This window comes from Microtus oregoni, unplaced genomic scaffold (genome assembly GCF_018167655.1).
Source record: "Microtus oregoni isolate MIOR12 unplaced genomic scaffold, Mior012 000037F_ref0000500, whole genome shotgun sequence".
In the NCBI taxonomy this organism is placed as follows: Eukaryota; Metazoa; Chordata; class Mammalia; order Rodentia; family Cricetidae; genus Microtus; species Microtus oregoni.
The window spans coordinates 20,140,981-20,159,165 of record NW_024543096.1 but is presented as its reverse complement, the minus strand read 5'-3'; the positions used below and the strand labels follow the sequence as shown (position 1 = coordinate 20,159,165).

At 36.0% G+C, this 18,185-nt stretch overlaps 1 protein-coding gene across 4 annotated transcripts in view; it reads left to right on the top strand.

Annotated features, from left to right (window-relative positions):
• The window catches only part of Scn1a (sodium voltage-gated channel alpha subunit 1), a 123,388-nt gene that overhangs the window by 83,770 nt on the left and 21,433 nt on the right, over positions 1 to 18,185 (top strand). For all 4 annotated transcript variants that reach the window (XM_041631641.1, XM_041631640.1, XM_041631643.1 and 1 more), the window contains exons 15-21: positions 1,051 to 1,224; positions 2,508 to 2,864; positions 3,992 to 4,474; positions 11,658 to 11,778; positions 13,365 to 13,519; positions 15,267 to 15,440; positions 17,146 to 17,268. In XM_041631641.1, the coding sequence (XP_041487575.1) occupies positions 1,051 to 1,224; positions 2,508 to 2,864; positions 3,992 to 4,474; positions 11,658 to 11,778; positions 13,365 to 13,519; positions 15,267 to 15,440; positions 17,146 to 17,268 (1,587 nt within the window). The remainder of the gene's footprint in view (positions 1 to 1,050; positions 1,225 to 2,507; positions 2,865 to 3,991; positions 4,475 to 11,657; positions 11,779 to 13,364; positions 13,520 to 15,266; positions 15,441 to 17,145; positions 17,269 to 18,185) is intronic.

Below are 18,185 nucleotides of genomic sequence, written 5' to 3'. Positions count from 1 at the left end.
ATCTGAAGTGTTTCAGAATTTAAGGCCATGGTTTTTTATTAAGGATAGCATCACTGTTTTTATTAAGGGATAGTATCTAGATGGTTCAAATAAGGTCATGAATTCTCTTCCTTATGCATCCTTTCAAAAAGTGATCAACAATACAAAATGTCTTCCTCTTTTCTCCTTCTAGGTTCTAGGAAGTCAATGCTCTGCCTTATAAATCTGTTTTAAATACAGACAATGAAATATGGAATGTACCCACTGCATTTTGTACATCCCGTGATTAGTAAACCAATTTTTAATCAAAGTTTCCACTTTTAATACTCTCCTTTTTTTACTTTAAAACATCAGTTACTAGAATATTTTCTGAATGAACTTAGAAAGCTCAGATTTTATTTGAAGAAAGAAGTATGTAAAGTATGATATGCATTTAATATAATATTTACGAGGAATTTTACAATTTTATTGATATAGAAAATGAAAATACACATATCCTATAGAGTATTTGTATTTTTAAATCTCTACTATTTGTAGTATGGGAATATGCTTTAAATGCATATAATTATTAATGACAGTGATGGTAACATTGCAACACAAGATGCAAAAGAACAATAGCTACCTTATTTGAAAGAAATAAGGATAAACGTACAAATAAAACTTTGTGGATAAAATCTAATCATTATGTAGGTTACATGAGGTCTGGAAAGACAGACAATTTAATGGAATGAACATCATCAAAACTGTACATTGGTGCACAAATTCTAATTAAATTCTATTTTCTAGCTGGTTGATAAAAGATGGGTGTTTTACATACCTTGGAATATTGTTTTCTTCCCTTGTAATGGAATAATTATAGTATTCACTTATCTCGTTACTGGAACATCTGTGAGGATAATACAGTAAATAATTCAAACCAGCCTTGTCAACTAAATTTGCCTCTACAAGAAAGACAGCAACAGGATTAGGAATGGAGAAGTAGCCTAAACCGTTTATCTGTTGGAAAATATGATGGTATATTTATCATAATCATTATCTGATAGAATTTGAGTAATTTTGTTTTGATCTTAGGTTTTTACTGGGATCTTCACAGCGGAAATGTTCCTGAAAATTATAGCCATGGACCCTTATTATTATTTCCAAGAAGGCTGGAACATCTTTGATGGTTTCATTGTGACACTAAGCTTGGTAGAACTTGGCCTTGCCAATGTGGAAGGATTATCAGTTCTCCGTTCATTTCGACTGGTAAAGAAGACCATGGCAATAATAATTGTTTTTCCCCCACGGTGCCATATACTTTCCCACACATAGACTTAACATCTTATGGTTTTGTGTAACTTGATGCCTCTAAATGGGAATATTATCTCTCCAGTTATTTATATAAAAAAGAAGCTTTCTTCTGAAAAGTTTAGACATGTAAACTTTACTAATATTATCAGTTATTAGTTTTTAGTGCTTGGTTACATAACACAGAATCTTGAACATGCTTTGCCATTGAGCTGTTACTAACCCTGTTATTGAACACTAATATCTTTTTTTCTGTTGCCATGTTGATGAACTATTGTTTCTAATGACTGTAAAATTAATATTTTCAAATCGAAGAAGTGTGCTCAATGGATATGGTCAATATTTTGATAATGACTTGAAAATGTAAATAGCCCTTAGTAGCAGTGAATGACTTTCACCCAAAAGGCAGTAATTCTAATTCTAGAAAATCTATTCCATCAAAAACCAAAAAATTTATAAGACTAAGTAACATATGCATAAATTCATATACATGGTCCTGAAGATCAAAGAGGAGTCATAGTAAATATTCCAGGTGTACAATGCATGTATATTTATTTATATCTTTACTCCAGTATTAATTATGTAATATTAATTAACATAAATATTTTTTTCTATTCATATCAGGCTCAATGTAAAGTTACTTAAAACCTTCTTGACAAATGAATCCTTTGGCAAAACTTATTCACAATCAGATGTTAATATGACAGTATGAAATTTGGTATGTCTCAGAGAAACAAATTAAAGAACAGCTTCCAATATATAATTAAGAATTCACTTTCAAAGTAGATGATTTACATAATTAAAAGCTGGAAGCCGGGCGGTGGTGGCGCACGCCTTTAATCCCAGCACTCGGGAGGCAGAGGCAGGCAGATCTCTGTGAGTTCGAGACCAGCCTGGTCTACAAGAGCTAGTGCCAGGACAGGCTCCAAAGCCACAGAGAAACCCTGTCTCGAAAAACCAAAAAAAAATAAAAAAATAAAAAAATAAATAAAAATAAAAGCTGGAAAAATTAGATTCTTCCTGGGAGGATCCAAATATTAACCATGAATCTGAGAAAGTTAGAGCAAGACAATGTAGGAGGGCTTGGGGATGGGTAGGGTTAACTATGAACCTCATGGCTGCATTCAGGCTAGGAAGGAGTACTGTCACTGGCTGCACCCTCTTTTTCCTTAGTAAGCCTCCATATAATTAATGCTTGTGAAGATCATAATAATATATATTAATTTGTTCTCATTTTCTAGCTCCGAGTGTTCAAGTTGGCAAAATCCTGGCCCACACTGAACATGCTAATTAAGATCATTGGCAACTCAGTGGGCGCCTTGGGCAACCTGACCCTGGTGTTGGCCATCATTGTCTTCATTTTTGCTGTGGTCGGCATGCAGCTGTTTGGCAAAAGTTACAAAGACTGTGTCTGCAAAATTGCCAGTGACTGCAAACTCCCGCGCTGGCACATGAATGACTTCTTCCACTCCTTCCTGATTGTGTTCCGGGTGCTGTGTGGCGAGTGGATAGAGACCATGTGGGACTGCATGGAGGTCGCGGGCCAAGCCATGTGCCTTACTGTCTTCATGATGGTCATGGTGATTGGGAACCTCGTGGTATGTACCCAAATTCGATATGCATTTCAGATATACACGTACAGCATGACAGAGTGGTGCCCATTTTATTAAAAATAACTTTTATCATCATTAATGTTTAATGCCTCTGATCTTAGATATGTTTATGGTCTCATTCTGGAACAAATACTGTAATATGGTAATATATACTATCACAATACACTATGGTAATAAAGAAATACAGTTTTAAAATGTATGCACACTAATATTATCTATAATTTTTATCTTCAACACCATTTTAGGTCAATCATTTCATCACATTTATTTTTTAAATTGCATAGAATTGGTAAAATCTTTTTTAAATCTGCCACATGTGTATATATGCCATGTATGTGTGTCTCTTTGTGCATGTGTATGTGTGTGTGTGCACATGCATGTGGGGGCGGGGAGAGATCTTTTGATATCAAATAGTGTTGACAAGATTGGTTAATGCTGGTGCATACCTTTAGTCCCAACATGTGAGAGGCAAAGTCATGAGGATCTCTGTGAGTTTGTGGCTAGATTGGTCTACAAAGCTAGTTCCAGCACAACCACAACTACACAAAGAAATCCTTTCTCGAAAAAAAGAAACCAAAAAAAAAAAAAAAAGGTCAATGAACATTTTGAAGACTTCAACTTTTAATCCTAAATTTGGTCATAATCATGTTGATTTTGTTAACACCCATCAACATAAAACTATCAAGAAAGAAACTTCAAAGTATATTTAAATGCATATTTGCAACTATTAATGATTTTTAAATTTAGAACTGTTACATTCTATCAGTGAATATGTTTTATTTTACTCATATCACTTTAAATACAATGCCAAATCAATTCATTTGAATTCTTCATTTCATGTGTGGGAAATCTTCAAAGCAGTAGGAAAAATGCTTCTGTTTTATAGAGATAAGGTCATATCACAAATTCTGAATGTCCAAGACGTTTCCAGGGCTGGGTGTTGAACCCAGAGCCTATGATATGCAGTGTGTGTTCTGACTTAGCCCACCTAACTTCTCACAACTGTGGCATTTCTTGCTCTTATAGATTTAGATTATTTCTAAACCTAGGGGATAAGGGACCTGTGCTCTCCTCTGTGTTTTGGTGAAGATGTACCTATGTCTGTTTTCAAGGTCCTGAACCTCTTTCTGGCCTTGCTTCTGAGCTCATTTAGTGCAGACAACCTTGCAGCCACTGACGACGACAATGAAATGAACAACCTTCAAATTGCCGTGGACAGAATGCACAAGGGAATAGCTTATGTGAAAAGAAAAATATACGAGTTTATTCAGCAGTCCTTTGTTAGGAAACAGAAGATTTTAGACGAAATTAAGCCACTTGATGATCTAAACAACAGAAAAGAGAATTGTGTATCTAACCACACGACAGAAATTGGGAAAGATATGAACTGTCTGAGAGACGTGAATGGAACCACCAGTGGCATAGGAACTGGCAGCAGCGTGGAAAAGTACATCATTGATGAGAGTGATTACATGTCATTCATAAACAACCCCAGCCTCACGGTGACTGTTCCCATTGCTGTGGGGGAGTCTGACTTTGAGAACTTAAACACAGAGGACTTTAGCAGTGAATCGGATCTAGAAGAAAGCAAAGAGGTAAGATTCTATAAATTTGGGGAGGTAGAAATCTATGCATATGTATATGTATAAATAAATATATGTGGACTATATTGTCTGTACTTAAAATTTGTAGAAACTTTTGACATAAAGTAAAATATTATTTTACTGAGAAACCAAAGACTCAATCCCAGACAGAGGAATGACAAATCAAAGCATAATATACTAATGTGTGATTTTTCACAGTCTTATTAAAGAATATTAAATGTTAAATGAGTAACAAGTGGTAAATGAAAATAAAATAACATCATTATATGAGTACTTAATTTTTATAATGAACAGTGGGGGAACATGGCATTGTAACTTTTCCAGTAAAAATAAATCAAAACTATTTTGGATGCTTAGGAGCATGTAACTGATAAAAGTGAAATCCAGAGCTTTGTCTATGAGTATTTATGTTTTTCTATTTATCACCTCAGGTCAAATACACAGAAGTGAACTTTTGAAAGAAGTGGTCCATATTGTTCCTCACATTAAAATTGCATTATGTTATAGTTCTATGTGGGCTAAAACAGTATTGCGATATGAACTGGATGAGTGATATAAGCAAAATTTATTTATTCACAGTTCTGGAAAGTAGACAATTCAAGACCATGGTACCACAGGGTCGGTGTCTGCTGAGGGCCATCTTCTGAGGTTGTAGATGGCCACCTTCTTTGTGTCTTTACAGAGCCTGCCTGGGATATGTGCACATGAAGAGAAATAGATCTCTTTTCTCTTTCCCAACTTGTAAGGGCATCATGCTGCTGGATTATAGCCTTAGCCTCATGATTCACTTGATATGTAGGCTCATTGACAAGCCCCAGCTTCAGATATATAGATAGCTTCAGCATTTGAAGACGGAACAGAAGAACAGGTGGAGGAATACAATTCAGTGCATGGGATCTTACTTAAAAAATAGTAACCTTAAACATTAGCAGATATTAAGGCTGTCCGTGACTCGGACTGACTTACTATTACTATTTCTCAATAACCAATGTGTTCCTATTTACTGTGTTGCTAGCTACAGTGTTCAGTATGTGTCATTAATATACTTTTTACTTACATTTTCAACTTATAATGGGCGTTATGGGATATAATGATATATTATTCATTGAAGACAGAGATAATTTTGTAAGACAATTCTAAAAAAAAATCTAAAACAAAGAATCTGTGGTTCAAGCTTTGATGAAAGTCCCCAAAATAGTAAAGCATCCTTATAGTCCAAATACTTTAAAGACATCAATATGTCAAAGACATTCGATTCCTAATAAAAATTTGTTGGTATATCCACCATGTTCAAGCGAAACAATGCGGTATTTGGTAGGTAGTTGTCCGAGGTATATACTGCATGCATATGTCGTAATTTAGGTTATTGAACATGTTAATTTAAGGATGATTCAAGTTTTTATAAAGTTTGTGTGTCAAGTGACTAATTCCCACTTTTAGAAGTGGGAGCTGATATTAAAACTATCAGTGGCTACACTGAGATATTTTGGGGATTTATAATGAAAGAAGAGGAAGGGAAACAGCACAGAGGCACAATAGTGGGAAAATCCTGACTGCAATGTCTATGGAAATGAATTTGAAGTGTGAAAAAACAAAACATACATCTTCCTTCATACACTCCAAATCCATTCCCTTCGTTTAACACTCTGAGTCGATACTAACTGATAAACAGAGTATCATGGGTCTCATTTATATGTGTTTGCATATAGGTGTTATCTCAGTAAAAGGCTAAGGATTCAAAATAGGTCATGCTCTATTCATAGGTCGATACACGCTCAGTTTATACATGTGTTTTCTTTGTTGTTCTCTACGTGCATGCAACGGTGCAATATACCCTTTGATCATGACGTTCCAGAATGATTTATTTTGATCACTTATTAAAAGTTAAACTCTCATTGATATCCATAAATAAGATCTCTGTAATAAATCTGGTCTCCAAATAAAAGCATTTCATGTTTAAAATTAAAGCTGAGCAGAAGAATAAGCCATCTGATTGATTCCTCCCAGATAACACCAAGCGTGCTTTGCTTGTTCTGTGTTGTGTTTTTCACCTTCAAGGTCAAAATCACTTTCTGTACCAAAGAACATCTTTAAAAGCAAGAAACATGGCATAAATCCACTGTGAAGGGAAAATGCTCTTAGCATCAAGATGGCAGTTTTAAGTGATTTTGGAATGCCCTAGTGGGTAAGGCAAAGAGCATGTTTCAATCGCAATGTGGTTTCTGCATCCCTTCATCTCACCTCTTAAGAGAGCCTGCCAAGTATTTATGGATTCCACAGATCGGAGTATATGTGTATAATTTAGCTCCTGGGGTTTACGTGTAAAGATACACCCACTGTCCACTCTCTATTAAGTCCATTTGGGATTTAATAAGTTAAATATTGGTTAATAGCTTAATAAGTGCCAAAATGTCTTTAAAATATTTTATTAATCTCTAAACAGTGAAAAACAATACTTTCAATTCATAGTAAAAGTTAGTAGCAATTTAAGAACAGAAAAAGGAGAACCAAATTAAGTTTTAAATTAGTAAAATTCTTGTTTGAAAGACATTTGGGTTGCATTGTTACCTAGTATCTCTAAAATGTTGTTGGAAACATGTCTTGTCTCCAAAGTTGAAGTGTGCCCTTCCCTTACAACTAAAGAGCTTTCTTCCATGTTTGTTATATCAAAAAAAAAAGAACTACACTCATTTTTTTTTAATTTTGACAATGAAAAAAATAAAAATATATTGGTAAGCATATGTTTACTTCTAAAGTTTTGATACAATGTTTTTATCTTGTGCTTAAAATGTAAGTAACAAATTAAATGAAGACACCATGTCTCTTAATGACACAACAATGGAGGTGAAAGTATGAGTTTTTCCAAATTTACATTTATCTCATAAGTATTACTATTTTTAATGTGGGTATTATTTGCAAGTTTCCATAAGGGGTTTACAAAACTGAACTTTGTATTTAAACTCAAAGTAAATCGTAGTAAATTCCAGAAAATAGACAGTCAATGGAGGTATCTAACCTCAGATCTGGTCAATAAATTAATGTAAATTAGAAGAGAGAATTTTGTTGACATACAAAAGAGTTCCACAATAGCCTGGAATGAAATATATTTATTTGGGGATAAACTATCAGAAAGGGTAATGATCTGCAGTCCTCTGCGTGCGCTGGGAGCTAGAACCAAATCCTGCAGCCAAGAGGCCCACGTCTGCTTTTCATCTGATTTGTAGTACATGAGACCACACCCAAAGCGGGCTGATATCTTAAAGGCAATTATAGGTTGAAGGAGTTCCCACAGCAGAATTCCATCTAAAAATGAAGAAGGGACAGCTTTTTATGAAATCTAACTTTTAGTAAACATAGTTGAGTTTTTGTTTTTCCAATTACACACCAATGTTTACCTTGTTTTCATTATTTTTTTAATTTAACTGTCCTGCTATATCCTCACTACAAAGAAATTTTCTAATAACTCAAAAGACTAAAGTACAAGTAGAAATAATTTAAAGCTCATATTATCTCTATGAATTAGGATGCCAATATAAAAATAAGAAAAAGCTATCAACTTGTGTTTATTCCTTAAAAAGACTTTGTAAGAGTGAAAACCATATGTAAGCAGCCTTAAAATGTCAAAATATGCTCCTCATTGGGACATTGGGAGCTCAGTTCGGTGCTCCATTGTGGGTCTCTGTCTCTATCTCCATCCATCGCCAGATGAAGGTTCTATGGTGATATGCAAGATATTCATCAGTATGGCTATAGGATAGGGTCATTTCAGGTTCCCTATCCTCAGCTGCCCCAGGAACTAACTGGGAGAACATGAGCAAAGAAGTCAGGACCACAAGGGGTGCACCCACCCACGGAGACAGTGGGGCTGATCTATTGGGAGCTCACCAAGGCCAGCTGGACTGTGACTGAAAAAGCATGGGATAAAACCGGACTCTCTGAATATGGCGGACAATGAGGGCTGCTGAGAAGCCAAGGACAATGGCACTGGGTTTTGATCCTACTTCATGTTCTGGCTTTGTGGGAGCCTAGCCAGTTTGGATGTTCACCTTCCTAGATCAGGATGGAGGGGGGAGTACTTGGACTTTCCACAGGCCAGAGAACCCTGACTGCTCTTCAGACTGGAGAGGGAGGGGGAGAGGAATGGGGAGAGGGGGAGAGGAGTGGGAGGAGGGGGAGGGAAATGGGAGGCTGGGAGGAGGCGGAAATTTTTTTTCAATAAAAAAAGAAAAATATGTCAATATGAAATGTGAATATATATATATATATATATTGTGAGTGAGTCTTATTGAGATGGGGATCAATTTGCCTTCTACACACAATGACACCTTGGAAATAGTAACATAATACCTTTGGCTGAGTTCTTAAAAATTTCAGTCCAGGAAATTCTCAGATAAGTCTTTTTTTTTTTTTTAGGACAAGAAAAATAGTACTTAGTTTCATCAAATCTATCAACTTTGTTTTCTTTGAAAGGCAGAATAAAATAATCAGTACCTCAAAGGTATTTTAGTAAAAAACTGTGGCCCTTGTGAAAAAGGTTGGTAAAAAGTAAAACTAGCTCAATATTTTACTAACAAATGCCACTCTTATAGCACAAAATCATTGGTTCAAGCAAGAAACAGTTATGAGGCAGTGAGCTAGCTACTTCCATGACACTTGCCACCAAGCCTGAAGATCTGAACTGAATACCTGGGACTCAGAAAGTAGAAAGAAAGAACTGTAGTCTTTCATCAAGTAGTCTTCTGGATTCCATGTGTGCAGCAACACACATGTACCTTCACGTACACACACACACACACACACACACACACACACGTGTGTGTGGCATATTCGTGTCTGCATATGCAAACCAACTAAATAAATGTAATGATAAATTTTAAATATATGTTCCTGCTAACATCATTCAATTTATAACTTGATGGAGCAAGTTTTATTTAAATAATAACTCATTTGTGACGGCCTTATTTGACAATAAACTGCTTGAAAACTTTTTGTTCCATTTGGCACTGAAAAAATGATACTACTGAAGAAGTCTTATTTTAATTATATCTGATATTGTGATTCTTGCTAAAGACTAAAATAAATTTAGAGATCTAGCAGATCACTGCTAAATGTTCAGGAAGATAAATTTGCTATGTAAATTAAATTTCATCTGAATCTCAGCCCACACATAAGTTTATTCAAATGGGGGGGGGATTTCTAATAGGTGATGAATGTCGGTAAAGACTCTTACCTTCTGAAATCAATTCACTTATCATTACAATTAGAGAAGGCATCATAACAGAGAATACTGTTTTTATAGTGAAGAATGCTACATGATAATGAAATGCTACTCTGCTCACATATTGTTTTATAAATAAGTATTAGTTCTTAACAACACTGGCAATGCCAATAAAAGCTATTGGTATAACATGACTTAATGAGGTCTCAAGTCTCAGCCTGGAATTATTGCAATTGGTAAATACCAATTACGTTGAGGATAAGACATAAGGATCATCAGAAGGCCATGTTCTAAAGAATGATAGGCATTGTAACTCAATCCCTCCTTCTAATGATTCTCCTCATTTGTTAGAGAAGCAAATGCAAGATTTATCCTTGGGTATGCTTTAAGTTACACGAAGTTGTAGAATCAAAGATAAGGTCATTCAAAGCAAATGCAACCCAAATGTAGATGCAAAAATCTATCAGTTGTTACATCCTGTGCTGAACAATGAATACTCCAGGTGCTGAATGCGGTAAACAGGTTAACATCACATTTTTTTTTTTTGGAAAGTTAAGTTAGCTTTAAGTGAAGAATCTGTGTACAATGTCAGAGACATTTTTCAAAATGAGCACTCAGAACTAGACTTATCTTTCATATCAACACAGGTCCCTATGATCTGTAATTTTCTGTTCCACAAGAAATTTAAAAGGAAGGAAGACAATCAGCTGGATATAGACCCAGATGTAAAAGTCATCTTTCTTTGAGCAAATACAAAGGAAACCTCTGTTTCATATAGATGAAATTCTATTCCAAATATGAACAGTGTTGGTATGGTGTTTAATATTTATAAATACGTGCTGAGTGGGTCTTTGGGGTTATGTCTTTTAGGGTCTACATAAATCTATAGTTTGGAAAATAGTATACATTTTTTCAAATACTAAACAGGGCCATAGATGTTTTGTTTGCCAATAAACACTGAGCATCTACCATGTTGTTAGTGTTCAGTGTATCTTACCGGACTAAGTTATCAAAGGAACTAATTAGTTTTATCCAAATTTGAAGGCCAGCATGCCATCTTTACAAAGGATTCACAGAACTAGTTCCTATCTTAAGGATAAGTATGTATTTCCTGCTGTTTTTGCCATCCTTGTATCCCAAAAAGTCAAAAAGAGAGCCATGCATTTGGCTACTACTGCCAAACCCTGAGAACAGTGTTTCTATCTAATTAGCTTCACATGGGATATTAGTATAAACATTACGCATTGAGAGAAACTGACTTTTCTGTGGATTTATTGATCTGTCTTTGCAATGCTTTATATTCTAAAATATTTTTCAGTAATTGAACCTGCTCATTTACTAATGTAAGGATATTTGTTTATTGATGTATTTTTTAACTTTTTGTAAGACATCTTGTCTCCAAAGAGCATATGGAATATAAAAATATGAGTGCTTTTATAATAAATATTTCTGATCTTCTGATCTACCTAACAGTGGATATTATAAACGTAAATTAAAGCAGCAGGTCATAATAGCCCAGAAGTAAGACAGTTTTAAAGAATCATATATATACATTTAAACATAGAATAGACTAAGGATTTTATTTCTTCCTACGGTTTTTCTTGATTTCATCCTCTCTCTCTCTCTCCTCCCCACTCCTACAAATCATGACACTGCCCCTCCCCACCCCCGCGCGCCCATTCCACAGGACAGAAATGTCCTCACTATGTGTTACTGATGGTCACTTGTAACAACCTAACCTGATATGGCACTCTGATTGCATACAGAAATTCCTGGGAAAGGAGTTTATAATGAACTTTGCCTTCTTCTTCTGAATCTCTGTTTTACTGTAAATATTCAGGCCTTCTTTCCTCAAGAAAAACACAAAATAAAGTCCTAATAATAATCCCTCTGTGGTAGGCCACTCAGTAAGGAATTATTAAAGGGATTTGCTTTTTATGCCCGTTTTCTGCACAGAAACTCAATGAAAGCAGTAGCTCTTCAGAAGGGAGCACAGTGGATATTGGGGCCCCTGCAGAGGAACAGCCTGTCATTGAACCCGAAGAAACCCTGGAGCCCGAAGCCTGCTTCACTGAAGGTAAAGGGGAGGTGCCCTCGCCTGTAGAGGGCAGCTTTTGCAGCTGCCAACCACCCAAAGTGGGTCCCTCACACACGATAAAACTTAGGCCCATTTCAAGCATTTCGAAAAATTTAAATCCAGTGCCGTACTCTGATTATTTCCTTTCAACCATAGCAGAGGTTATGAGTCTAGAGAAAAACGCTTCTGTTTCATCAAAACTCATGACTAATTGACATTTTTTTCAGAGAAAATAGTGATTGTTTTTTCAAGAAGTTTACGTCTTAAATGTTTGTGTGATGCTCACCAAGAGAATTTGCCCGAATGGTAAATATTCTGGCTGTGAAAACTCAGGGGGTTTCAAATTTAAAGCCAGGTTTTTAGATGAAAAGCAAAATTCATAATCATACTGTGAACATAGGACATGCACAGTGCCCTGGATTCCTGGGCCCTGCACAGAGCCTGCTTGAGCCTACAGAGATGCAGCGAAAGTGTGAGACCCATCTCCTATAGTTAGTGTTTACTATGCAGCAAACGTGTGAGACCCATCTCCTATAGTTAGTCTTTACTATGGTTTCGCGCCTTTGCGATTTGAGTTTGGGAAATCTCAGTTTATTTGTAATCTTATATTCGTCGTTCTTTGCCTCATAGGCCTAAAATGTCACCCATCTTCCATTGTCCCCTCTATAAACTATATACATTATCACGCTAAACCTTTCTCAAAACCACCTTTGTGTGCCCATCAGGAAGTTTCTTGTGTTGATGAAACAGAATTCACCTGACAGCTCACACTTATGATTACTTCTCCACCCACCCACCCTTTTTGGTGTTTGTGGCAGCTTACTTCTTCCTTCTGCCCCTTTTTTCTTTCTCTGCTTTCTTCTGACATCCCACCTCTTCTCGCCATTATGTCTTCCTTTTGCCTTAGGGCAGTGTTCCTGTGTTTATCTCTTTTAAAAAAAAACAGTGTAAAGTACTTAAACACAAGAAGATATATAGTACTTTCTTCTTTCCCTTTTAATTTTCTTCCACAGTGTTTATAAAGGCAATTAGTGATGTCCACTAGTTTGATTCAGAAAACAAAAGCGATGTGGGGAAGTCAAAGGCACATTGAAGCAGGACCATGCAAATCACCTGTTAGTAAACTCAGCTATCTCAGAAAAACATACACACCCTTCCACGAGCACCACAAGAGTACCCATATGCTGATGACATCTGAATTGCCTGTCCACACACTTCTTAAGGGGGATGTTTAATCTTCATTTATGTTATCAATTTCATTTTGTAGTCCTTTAATAGAACAGCCACAACAGAATGTACTACAATTGTACCGTAAAGATAAACTACTTGTCACATTTGTGATTTACAAAGTATTTTTTTTTTTGAAAGCATCATTGTGTAAAGAAAAGGTAAAATCTGAAGCTGCCATGTGGCCCATCGATTTCCCATCGCTCATAAATACACACTTGTTGCTGTAAGCTGAAAGTGTGATCACAGCCAATTAGGGATCACACTGGTGGTGGAAGGATGAACCTGGGCTTGGCAAGGTGCATGAGGGCGGCGGGGGAGCTGTCTTCTCTACTCCTATTGGAACCCTATGTTTGCAGGCTGTGTCCGGAGATTCAAGTGCTGTCAAATTAGCGTGGAGGAAGGGCGAGGAAAGCAGTGGTGGAACCTGCGTCGAACTTGCTTCCGAATAGTTGAGCACAACTGGTTTGAGACCTTCATTGTGTTCATGATCCTCCTGAGTAGCGGTGCTCTGGTGAGTGAATGTAATTAAGTAATTAACCCAACATGCTCAAGCCGGGACTCTGACAATCACCTGGCCCAGTGACTTTCTAACCCTTTGTACTCCATAGCCTTAGTTGCCAATGGGTCTTCAATACTTCCACCTTTTAATCTCCCAGCCACAAATTTAATGAATAACTCTGTATTGCTGAGTTTGTTTTTTGTATGTATGTATATTTCTAACCATTCATCCATGCTTGCTTATTATGAAGACACTCAGAAAAGTTGGCCCTTCTGCTTGGTCATTATAAACAAATGAGTATTCATTTACTCTTTGCTGAATGAAACGTGAAAATGAGAACCACAAAAAAGTTCATGGAAGAGCTGATACTGTGATTCCATGTCCTCTGAGTTCTAATGGACTCTGTGTAGGCACTCTAGTAGGTCCTTAGGAAGCACTTCTCTGTCCCTTTTCGTGTGTGTTCACGACTCTTGGGCTTCTCAGAAAACAGTGAATATTGGTGAAAATAAATAGTGGACAGAATGCCTAAGTAATGATTTAAAGATTGGATTCTCTTCATTGGAAGGTGCTATTTCATCAGGATCTCTTTAAATTTAAATGAAAATTATTTACAAAGATAGAACTATATTGGTAGCATTTTAGAATTTTAGATGTAAAGAAATATTTAAGTCATAAAATATTTTGGTTGGTTGGTTTGTTTCTGTTTTGGGGGTTATTTTATTTTATTTTTGGTTTTTCGAGACCAGGTTTCTCTGTGGCTTTGGAGCCTGTCCTGGATCTAGTTCTTATAGACTAGGCTAGCCTCTAACTCACAGAGATCCACCTGCATCTGCCTCCCAAGTGCCTGGCTGTCATAAAATATTTAATAGATAGATGATCAATAGAGAGAGATGTTCATACATATATGCATACATGGATTCACAGATAAAATATATGCATAAATAAATACAAAGTGCTTGCCTGAGTAAAACAGAATTTCTTACAAGATTTTAAATCATGTATTTATTTTCCTGCAGATTTCTGGGTAGGATAAATGTTTTCTTCATATCACTTTAGCCAAAAAATCCTTTCATCATTGAAAGAAATATATGTCAGAAGTAAAGTACCAACTTGGGTTTATTTTAGTACAGCACATAGTAGGATATAACTGAAAAGTAATGTCACCTTAACATTAAGTAATGTCGCCTTATCTCTGCTAAGAAGTAAAATTATCTGCAAAATCAATAAACAAAATACGGTGAAGTAGTTAGTAAAATTGGACAGTATGTTGATAAACCATTTCTGCTTTATAAAAAACCATCAGTGTTTATTTATTTAATCTCTTCTCTATAAAAAACATAAGTAAGAGATGGAATATTTTTCCCTCTCGTGGTGCTGAAGATAGAACTACTGGTCTCACATAGCTTAGACAAATAGTCTAGCCTCTGAGTCACACCCACAGCATGGAAACCCAAGAAAAAAAGTACAATGGCTGCCATGCAATATGACAATGAAGAAATACTTTCTGGCCTAGCCAATTGGCTCATGAAATTATACTTTCACTTCAGAAAAAGTTGAGTCATGAAGACCCCTCTGGTTTTAGTACCTAGAAAAGTATGCCTTTTCCTCTAATTTAAAATGAAAAGACCCAGAGAGTAGCAGAACAACATCAAAGCTCTCCTGTCTCGAGGGAATACCATGTGCACATACACTCGGAAAAAATAAAGCTTTCAGATTCTGTGGCATGTGAAAGCTAAAATGTGTAACTTTTTCTTCTTAGGCCTTTGAAGATATATACATTGATCAGCGAAAGACCATCAAGACCATGCTGGAGTATGCTGACAAGGTCTTCACTTACATCTTCATCCTGGAGATGCTTCTCAAATGGGTGGCCTATGGCTATCAAACTTATTTTACCAATGCCTGGTGTTGGCTGGACTTCTTGATTGTTGATGTAGGTATCTTTCATGTTATGCCTTTTGCTAGAGGTAGTTTGTCTCATTTGTAGCCTTCTTCTAAAATGATGAAACTCTGGCCACTGTGTTGTGATGACAAGATGGACTACCCAGCCCTTGAATCAATCTCTCACCAAATGATAACATAAAACTCGGAAGAGGCCAGCCTGGTCTACAGAGCATGTTCCAGAACAGCCAGGGCTACAAAGAGAAACCATTATGAAAAACAAAATAAGTAAATGAATGAATGAATAAATAAGGGAGATAGATCTAGTAGAAAATATAAATTTATATTTATAAAACATGTTGGAAATATACAAGATAAGTGATGGAAAAAAACATTTAGAATGTGGTGTTTATGCTGCCAGGTTATGATTCAGACAGACTCCAGTTTGGCTCTCCACCAAACTGATTTTGTGCCCCAAGAGCAAAGAAAATTGGTAAACTAATGGGATAGTGGGTACTGCTGAAAATTTTTAAATCTCTGTTGCCTACTGGAGGATTTTATGCAGAGATTTCTAGCTCCATAGCCAGTAAACTTGCAGAGGATAGAAAAAGACATGTATACTTTATGTCAGGGAGAAAATTTTCTCTGATATAACCAAGATTTACAGAAAGCCCTCGGTACAGAAGATGTTCTTATAGCGAATTTTAGTTATCAACAATCAATACTTCATTTACTTAGAACAAGTAACAAGGCCACCCAGTGAGGTTAAGATGAAGTGAGTGGATTGAAGGGAACCCCAAAGGAACGATCAGTTTTATAATATTGAAGGAAATGAATCATTAGAAATTACCTCATGTTTTGTTAACTCACAGTTGGGGTATTTTGTAAATTCTTTCCTTTTAATATTAATCTATGTTCATTTATATTTTTAATATTTTTGAAGTTTTTCATACAGTATATTTTGATATCATTTCTCCTCCTCCAAATCCTCCCAGATCCTCCCTAGCCTCACAACTTCATGTTCTTTAAAAAAAGTGGAAAAAAAAGAAAACAAACCAAAAGTAAAAATAAAAACCACCAAAACAAAACAAACAAAAAACAATCTTGATTCCATTTTGCCTTGATCAACTACTTATCATGAGGACAGTCCTCGAGTGTGGGTGATATATACCCAGTGTCACTACACTGAAGAAAAATGGTTTTCTGTCTCCCAGAGGTTATCAGTTACAGATAATTCCTTCATTAGGGGTAGGACTTTCTGCTCTTGATCCCTCCCCCAGGCTGGAATTTAGTCCGGTTTAAATTTGCTTCTGGTCCTGCGCGTGCTGTCGCTATTGCTGTGAATTCAAGTGTGTATCACTCTGTTGTGTCAGGAAGACACTTGTTCCTTGGAGTACTTCACCAACTCTGGCTCTTAAGATGTTTCAGCATCCTCTTCCTCATGGTCCCCTAAGCCTTAAGAGGAGGGATCTAATGAAGACATCCCATTTAGGGCTGAGTGCTCCAAAGGTGGAGTGCTCCCACTCAGCCTTGTCCAGTTGTGGGTATCTACTGCAAAAAGCAGCTTCTCTGATGAGGATTGAATGACACCATCTATAGATACAGCAAGATGTCATTGGAAGTCATTTTATTGCTATGTTCTTTTAGTAGAGTAACAGAACAACTATCAATTTAAAAAACTGCATCTTTTATATTAGATGGTAGCTACAAAAACGAGAGCAGTTTTGTTTATTCATCATTTTATTTGTGTTGTGCAGGTTTCTTTGGTCAGTTTAACAGCAAATGCCTTGGGTTACTCCGAACTTGGGGCCATCAAATCCCTCAGGACACTGAGAGCTCTGAGACCGTTAAGAGCGTTATCACGATTTGAAGGGATGAGGGTAAGAAAATGAGAACTCTGGAGTATTCTATATTGCCAAAGCTAGACTGAATCCAGTTTAACTAACAAGAAATAGATGCATGCAAAAGGAATGGCGACTCTTTGCAAAAAAAAATTGCTATTTTATCATTTTCTCTGTTGCATATTGACTTCTTGGTGATATGCAAGAGAAAATAGCCCTTTCTGAAAATGATTCAATATCATTTATCTGCTTGGCTAATTAAAATGACCTTATTTCATAAGTGATCTTGGGAGTTTCCTTATAATCCCAAACTCAAAAAAAAAAAAGCAGATACTCTATTTAATAACTGAGGAGTTATAAGATATAATTTTGTGTCACGTCATTCTCCGTTGTGATGACCTGTCTGTACTTAAGGAATCTTATTGAAATTAATGCTAATCATGAATATGTATGAGTACAAAGGGGACAAAATGAGTTGTTGAGTGTTTTGTCTTTAGAATGCCAACATTTTCATTATTTTAATGTATTCAAGGACAAATATGAACTACTGGCTGACTTATCCCTTATACCACCAAGTTGTAACAAAGCTAATCTTAATACATAAGTAAGATACCAATTAAATATATATACCCACACGTCTTATAACAGCAAAGCCAAGCCATTAAGGAAAAAGAAACAGAATATGTATTTTATATTCATTACCATAGATGACTCACTATCTTAACTTAAGTTTAACTTAAAACTCATTTCTCACTTATACAATATTTTATTGCACCCTTTTGAGCAAACATTAAGCCCTTCTCCATAATTCATCACAGGGTAGAATTTTGCATTTATTGATTTATTGTTATTATGATTATTTTAAAGCATAAAACATTCATTTATGTAAGATTACAGTGTAAAATTTGATTTTATATTTTTAAGACCCAAAATGCATGTTCTCTAAACAAGGCATC